Below are 8,479 nucleotides of genomic sequence, written 5' to 3' on the forward strand. Positions count from 1 at the left end.
TCATTCGTGACCGCCCTCCCTCTATTTCTACAATATGTCGACGACACCCTCATTAATCTTGGACGACTTTGCCCTAGCCACTGGACTCGCCATTAACTTCCATAAAACAACTTTTGTTCCTCTTCACACTGACCCCATTGTCGCTAATGCTATCACCTCTCATCTTGGGTGTCTGGTATCCTCCTCCCCCGGACCTATCTCGGCCTACCACTCTCTCACACAAAATTACCCGCCTTTGTTTTTAACCCCATCACGGCCACCTTTTATAATTGTTTATCGGTCTGGGCTGTCGGACTACTTTCTCATGGCGCTAGGCTCACTCTTATTTCTTCCGTACGTGACTCTCTTTCGATCTACTTTGTGTCTGTCTTTCGCTTACCCAAAAAAGTTTTAAATAAACTAGACGCGATTCGTAGGTTTTTTTGGACGGCTGACAAAAATTGCACGGGGGCTCAGTACCTTGTTGCCTGGAAAAATGTTTGTAAACCAAAAAACTGTGGTGGTATAGGCATAAAAAACTTGCTTATCCAAAACAATTGCCTTTTAATGAAATTTGCTTTTAAATTGTTGCAGCAACTAGACTTTCCTTGGGTTCACTGGTACCAGTACAGATACACCACCGGATTGGAGATAACACTTCCAAACCCTCCTTCATTTTGAAGGTTGTAAATCACCAACTACCTACCATACAAAAAAAACTCCTTTGTCTTCACAAACAATGACTAGTCAACGTTTTTTTGGCTTGATACTTGGATCCACCACCAGCCTTTATATCTAGCCTCCCCCACCTTTTCTCCCACTCCATAAACCAAATCATCATGGTATCGTATGTATTGCAGAATGGATTGCTGGCAAACCTGCGAAATCGCCTTACCATAGTTGCCTTACAGAATTTGCTATTGTCTTGTCTTAGTTGCAGGACTTTCAGCAAAACGCCGCCGCCGACGATAGATACCTCACCCATGGGTTCTCGTTCTCCACCAAGAATGTCTACCACCTCCTCGCTTGTGTGCCCGCTCACGACACCAACGACATACTCCTTTAGGCTTCACGCGTCCCCATTAAGGTCTTCTGATGGCTCCTATTCAAGGATAGACTTAACTCCAAGGCCAACCTCTTCTGCAAGGTCATCGTCCCCGACATCACCTGCGCCTAATGCACTGTGCCATATGAGGATACCGCACATATTTTCCTGTTGTGCCCAGACTCAGTAGCCATTTGGACAGCCCAACAACTCCCTATGCCCGCCTCCATCGATGATATCCGGGACATCGTCACACCGCCTGGTCAGGACGAGGACATTTGGCCCTCGGTCGCGCTAACTATCCTCTGGAAGATCTGGGACTCTAGAAATTCCTTGGTCTTTCAGGGGAACCATCACTCTGCTTGTGTAACCTTACAAAATATTCTTCATGACTTTACTCTTTGGACTGCTAGATTTAGGGGTACTCTTCAGAAGGTCAGTGCCATGTCATGGCGCCAATACCTCTCCTTGCGCGCTAGCGCAACTCTGTAAACTAGCCTTTTGGCACTTTGAGTAATGCATTCAGGTGGGGACCCTCTCCCCCTCCCCCTCCCCTCCCCCCGATGATTGTTCAAAAAAAAAGTGGATGAATGGTGCTACTGTCAATGGCCTGTATGTAGATTGTTTTTTGCTAGTGTCCATGCTGGTGTGAATAAAGGATCTGCATTTTTTTTGGCTACCATCAGTCCTCAAATGTACCATGAATGGTGCATATCTTTGGTTCCTTTTGGCTGTTGCCTGGTCAATTGATGGTTCAATGTATGGGCTAATGGATAGATGTTTTAGATGGATAAAGTTGAAAAATTCAAGTGGGGCAAAGCAAACCGGGACAGTGCGACGCATACCATTCTTATGAAAGTGTGTGTGGAGGAGGTGCGGGCTAATCACCACTCCGACACCACTTTGACTGACACAGGAAAAACTATTTTGGTTACAAAGTTCAGTGATTCAAAGGGCAATGATACCATGTATCAGAGTTCCAACAACACCCATCGATGGGGAGACAAGAGACATCAACTGCCATCACTCTTCTTTGCGAAATGTTGTTGAAAGATCCTTTGGTGTGCTCAAGATAAAATGGCGAATTCTCGAATCATACCAACCTGAGACCTAAAAGATGATTGTCACTGCATGCATGAATGTGCGTCCACAATTGGATTTATGATAACAAGCCATGTGATGAGCATTTTGACAAGTTTTACAATGATATTTATGTGCATTACCGTTTATAGGTGCCAACGCTCTACCACTAGAAGATGATAGTACCATGACCGCAACACGTGAGAACTATTGTTGTCAATCTTGTACTTTGAGATTATTCCTTCTATTTGTAGTTGACCCCTTCTGTAAGGAAAGAATCTTTACAACCATTCTAATTGTAATATTTAGCACTCTATAATATTCGTAAATCATTTTCGTGCTCATATTCGACGAGAAGCTGTTCAAAGCAACTATATGTTAGCAATTCATCACACATTTTTAGTTTGGGGCATTATAAACATTTCAACACACAACTCATCCCACAATCTTAGACCGAAATATTAGAAAAGAACTGGACAGTCGATTTTGTGGGCAAGAATCAGAAGCTGAAAAGAATTGGGCCTTAATCAATGCCCCTACTACAGAGACAAACACTGGTGCTTGATAAAAACTTGGTTTATTTTACCAAACACCGTCCCTTAGCACCTATGCCTTAGAGAGGACGACTCGTGCCCTGCGATTTCACACGTTTTCCTCCTCGCCATTCTCTCGCACGCACCAGTGGCTACTCCCGCCTTGATGGGTGATTTGTTTTGTGTAATATTTGATGCAATTTTTGCATTTCCAAAAGAAAAACCCCATATGGCATATTTTATAAGTTATTCCTCAGTTTAGGGTTATTCCAACATTTCACACCATGCATAATCCAATTTGATTCCTTTCCAAATGAGCATTATTGTTCTGTTCATTTTACATTTTTTACGTCATCGTATGTAGGTTGGTTATTCTTAATGCATTGGCTCATTGTCTTGTGATTATGACTACTACCTATCAGTTTTTTGTGGTGAATGTCTGCAAGCACTCATGCTCAGTCTGCAAAAACTATCCAAATTAATGTGCGTGTTATTCCGTATTGCCTGCATACAAATTGCTACTAAGATCATCCCAGAATTTCCTATTTGGCGACGGCAGCTTTTTGACAGCTATAGTACCAGCAACAAGTTGAACCGAAACCCTTAAAATCAAGTATTGGAACTAAAAAACAATGTCAGAACTAGATGGTGAAGCTGCAAAGGCTATAGAAGTGAGTGAACTGTGTGTGTTACAGGAGAGACAGAGAAGGGTTGTAGCTGAAAAATTGCAAAAATGAACTGAATATATATAATCTATGGGAACTTGCTTATTCTCCAATGAGCTGGAAAAAAGCTCCAAGAAAGAAAAATATTACACTATGGTGCACTTATGTACGCAACAGCAACACTGAAATCTGGTACATCTAGACCCCTTTCTTGCAGTAACACTCTCCAGAATGTTCAAATATACATCATTTTCTGAAGAAGTCAATGCACAATTATCCTTCAACGATCTTCACAGGACTCCTGTGAAGCAGATTGTTTTTGTTAGTAATGGCAGGAAAAAAAGGTATCATGTGCATATTATCTAAGAACCGCACATACCCAAATGGACTCTGTTTGATTGATAGTAGTTCGACATCCAGCTGTTAACAACAGATAAACATTGAGTAAATAGAAGAAAAATATCACCACAATTGGTATTAGAGTTTCAAAAATCACCACTTTTTTTCTTCAGTAACACCTACCAGTATTCGAGCAAAATCTAGCAAAAAACACCGATAACCGTGTTGGATAAAATTGAGCGACATAATGACAGGGATGGCCTGCATGTAAGCACTAATGTGGCACAAAATTCAATGCCTTGTTTGACCATTACGACAGACTTTATGACAAGGGGCCCACATATCAGTTCTATCTCCCTCAATAAAATTCCCCAATGGGAAAACAAATCCACCACACACGAGGCCTCCCATCGGAGCAAGATAGAACTGACATGTGTGCCCCTCCTGTCATAACATCCAGCGCAATGGTCAAACAAACGCTGTTGACATTTGTGCCACGCTAGCATTTACTCCCTCCGTTCCTAAATATAAGTCTTTTAAGATATTTCACTAGGTGACTATATACAAAGCAAAATGAATGAATATACACTCCAAAGTATGTCTACATACATCCGTATGTAGTCCTCTAGTAGAATCTCTAAAAGACTTATACTCCCTCCGTTCCTTAATATAAGACCTTTTAGAGATTTCACTATAGACTAGATACGGAGCAAAATGAGTGAATCTACATCCTAAAATATGACTATATACATCCGTATGTAGTTCATAGTGGAATCTCTAAAAGGTCTTATATTTAGGAACGGAGGGAGTATTTAGGAACGGAGGTAGTACATGTGAGCCCAACCTATCATAATCGCACTCAGTTTTAACCAATTCAGTCATCAGTGTTTTTTGCTAAATTTTACCCAATACCAGTAGGCTTTAGCGAAGAAAAAAAAGTGACGGTTTTTTGAATCCCTAACACCAATTGTGATGCTTTTTTCTATTTACTCCATAAACATTAAATGATGAGATGCAGTTACACCGGGAACAAGATGAAGAAGAATGAAATACCTATTGATGTAAATAGCATGAAAATAAATGTCTGTTTACCTCAATAGTTGCATTAGGAGGAATTTCTTGAACGCCCTTTTTTCCATAAGCTAGCTCCGGAGGAACAATGACCAACCTCTGAAATTTTCATTAGTCATATTGCAGAATGAAAGCGATTTCCACATCAAGAAATCATGACAGGAGCCGAGTTTGTATGTGTGTTCATGCCTCAAAATACTCTCACATATATAAAGTGGCCACTAAAGATAAATAATTCATTAGAACCAGGAAGTAATTGTTATGTAATCGTGATACTTATATGAAGCTAAAATGAATATATGCTTTTTGACATGATGCAGGCAACTTAGCATATTTCATAATCATCCATAGATGAAACAATCTCTAAAAGTCATCAATACTATCATTTGTAAGGGTTGACTGATGGATAGCTTAATTATCTACGGCAGGGCATCATGTCTTGTAACTGGTATCAACATGCCTTAGCTCTCTACAAAGTCACAGGATTGTTTATTTGAAAAAAAAAGATTGTAGATCAAAACCAAAACGAAACCATGGACATTACTCACCTGGCCACCAACTTTCATTCCCTCAACCCCGAGATCCAATCCTTTTAGAACATTGCCTCTTTCAGAATTGCCAACATCAAACCCATATGGCTACAGATGATTTAAGACAAGTAAAAGACAGTATTTCCGGAAAAAACTATATTTGAAGTATGGTCACTTTTCAAATACCGCATTACAGAATTTTATGAATCAGCTATATTGATAATTTACTTAAGAGTATTGCTAATTTATCCTACACAGAAAGAAGCAAAAAATGTGAAGGCAATACCGTTCCACCAGTGACACCGAGGCCCTGCCTGCTTGTCATGAATGTTATGCCCTTCCACTTGGCCACGTAATGTACCTACACTCAGATAGGTATTGATCATCATTCTTGAAACAAAAATGAAGCTGGAAACAAATTGCAACTTTTTTGTACATTCATCTAGCTAGTGTGTGAATAAGTGAACATGTATGGGATGGAACACAATTAGTTAATTTTGGGTTTCTTTAGGCATATCTTGCGATTTTCAGGAGGGGAAATTGACCCTTGTCCTAAATCATAAAAAAAAAAAAAACTGGAACACACGCCAAAGTAAGTGTCATATTAGATGAAAATGCTGAGAAGGACCAAAACAACTGAGGCCCTATTTGGAACAAGGGGGTCACGTAGGAATTTCATAGGAATTGAATCCTGTAGGATTTTTTCCTATGTCGCCCTTTCGGTTCAAGGGTCTGCTTGAAGAATTCTCATAGGAACCCTTCCTTTTCTCCACTTGTTGGAGGATCATAATTCATGTGTGTTAGATTCCTTTAGGATTCGAATAGACATGATATCTAATTCCTGCACTTTTCCTATTCCTATAATTTTCCTATCCTGCATTCCAAACAGGGCCACAAGCAAAAGCTTAACAAAGCAAAACAAAAGGACAGCTATGTATGGCCGTATGCATCTCTCGATGCAGAGGCCGGGGCTATGCCTCCTTTTCTAAAAAAAGGACAGCTACGTACATGCCTGAAAGGAAACATTGATACAATTATAAGGTATCACCTTTTTATGCGATGATTTATCATATAAAACCAGAGTCAAATTAAACTACATAGTTTCAAGGAGGTAACAAAAAGTTCGCACAATTTAGATATCCCATTTCATGATACCTCGGCCTCATCAGTTCTTCTCATCAGTAGAGATACATTTATTCAGTCTCATCAGTAGAGCCAGTGCAAATGCAAATGATGATAAATTCTTCTGCCGCATCATGATTTTAGAAATGCTAAGCTTGATAAAATGCAAATACTGGTGGTGGTACATACCGCGACGCGCGATCCCTTAACTGCTTTAGCCCCACCTCCTACTTTGATGTCATAGTACCTGCTCAACACTTTATAAGTTACGTTACATTCAGGTGATGCAATTAATTAGCACAGCATGCTCGGCTTATAAGTCCAACAAAAAACACACACACCAAATCTTCAGCAACTATTTTCACACATGATGAACAGACTCAAATCTTATTTTGTAAGATTGGTTAGCTTTTCTGATGAGTAGAATGCACTGTATCACTAAGCCTTACATGCCTTACCTAGGACAATATTAGGTTAGGAGCTACACCATCACCAAATCACCATGTAACTGGCCTGATGCACCGACCATTCTACAGTCTGTAAGCTTATTAATTGCTGGTCCAATTTACAACCATGGGTTTCACTTCCGGTTTCAGAAAAATTTCAGCACCAACCGAAATCACCGATATTCAGTGAATTCCAGTGATTTTGGTTCGCTTTCATGTGTACTACTGAAATTGCTGAAGTATTTTATTTGAATTCATGTGTACTACTGAAATTGCCAAAACATGCACTTGAATTCACTTGAGCAATTGAAATTTTATTTGAATTCATGTGTACTACTGAAATTGCTGAAATATTTTCGCTGAAAGGTATACATTTCAGTACTGCCTACTGAAATTAGTACCATTAACTGAATTTCATCGAAATCTCACTTAGACTAGCAGTAGACTAGCTCTCGGGGTAAATCAGTAAAAGAGTATGCATACTTGATGCCATTAGGCAGAGTGGTGAAGTCGCTCTCCGGAATCTTGTTGCTCCTAAACTGCGCAAACCAACCAAGCAAACGGCAAAAATCTCAGCCCAGGCTCACCCGATGCCAAAGCCTGAACAACGGAAGCAGGACACGGATTCTTACAACTCTCCTGCTGGTCGACACGGCGCCAGCCTCCCCTACCCGGGCGACGTCAATCCCCACGGCTGCGCCATAAAAACCATCAAGAACACATATACTGAGATAGACAGGTGATGATAAAACTGAATCAAGAAATGGCCGACGGAACCTGCGGTGGCGGCGGCTAGCGAGGCGAACCATCGCCGGGTGGTTGAGGTTGATGACCCTTCCGGGGAGGCGTCCGCGCGGCAGGCGAAGGCGGTCGGCCGTGGCCGCCGGGCCGTCTTGGACGCGGTGGAGAAGGAGAGCGGGCGCGGGGACAGGGAGGGCAGGAGGGATGAGAGCTCCATTGGTGCGGAGTGCGGACGACGATGCGAATGCGAGGCGGGTGCTTGTTTGATTTGCTTTGGATTGGATATTTTTTGGGGCTGGGTCAATCATGTGGACTTGATTCGTGGCCTCTGAAATTTCCAACCTGCTCAACATTTGTCAGCCAGGCCTCTTCCAAACAAGCCGGGGGAATCTTCTATTTTTAACCGGGCTCGGCTCCTATCCAGTGTTTTTTCTTTTACCATTTCAAAAAAAAAAAGTTTACAAAGGTACTCCACTTATACTTTATTAATCATGGCAAAACACTTAAATCGTTCACGAGGCATCTATGTAATTCATCTTGTAATCGAACAAACATTGGGTTACAAACTTTAGAAATATACTTAGGTGGAGAGCTTCCCACTCCCCTCCTCATGATTTTTCAAAAGAAAAAACTTCTCGATTTTGCTAGTTTGTGGATAGTGTCATTGGCTTCCCGCGGGTAGAGTTTGAACTTGATATTTCCAATCATCATATCTAGAACAATACAATCCGTATTAAGACTGCGACAACTAACTTGGATTGAAAAGAATAGCCCCTTTTATCCATCAATAATATCACCGTGAGTTTCAACAACTTCAATACAACCTAATTTGGCAAATGATTAATTCCCATCGATGCCATCAAAGTTAATCCTTCCTTCATAGCTAGAGCTTCCATCATCGATGCTTGGGCAGCATAGGAAACAAAAT

The 8,479-nt window shown here is 41.0% G+C and overlaps 1 protein-coding gene across 1 annotated transcript; it reads right to left on the reverse strand.

Moving 5' to 3' along the window:
- Positions 1-3,286: 3,286 nt before the first annotated feature.
- On the reverse strand, positions 3,287-7,869 carry LOC123399375 (peptidyl-prolyl cis-trans isomerase FKBP16-4, chloroplastic-like). Its single transcript, XM_045093789.1, has 9 exons — positions 7,588-7,869; positions 7,443-7,504; positions 7,294-7,349; positions 6,554-6,611; positions 5,529-5,603; positions 5,261-5,350; positions 4,734-4,811; positions 3,682-3,722; positions 3,287-3,603 (listed from the first exon to the last, which is right to left on the reverse strand). Exons 1-9 carry the CDS (start codon positions 7,766-7,768, stop codon positions 3,576-3,578), a joined length of 669 nt encoding a protein of 222 aa, XP_044949724.1. The 5' UTR covers positions 7,769-7,869; the 3' UTR covers positions 3,287-3,575.
- Between the last annotated feature and the right edge of the window lie 610 nt (positions 7,870-8,479).

This window comes from Hordeum vulgare, chromosome 5H (genome assembly GCF_904849725.1).
Source record: "Hordeum vulgare subsp. vulgare chromosome 5H, MorexV3_pseudomolecules_assembly, whole genome shotgun sequence".
Classification (NCBI taxonomy): Eukaryota; Viridiplantae; Streptophyta; class Magnoliopsida; order Poales; family Poaceae; genus Hordeum; species Hordeum vulgare.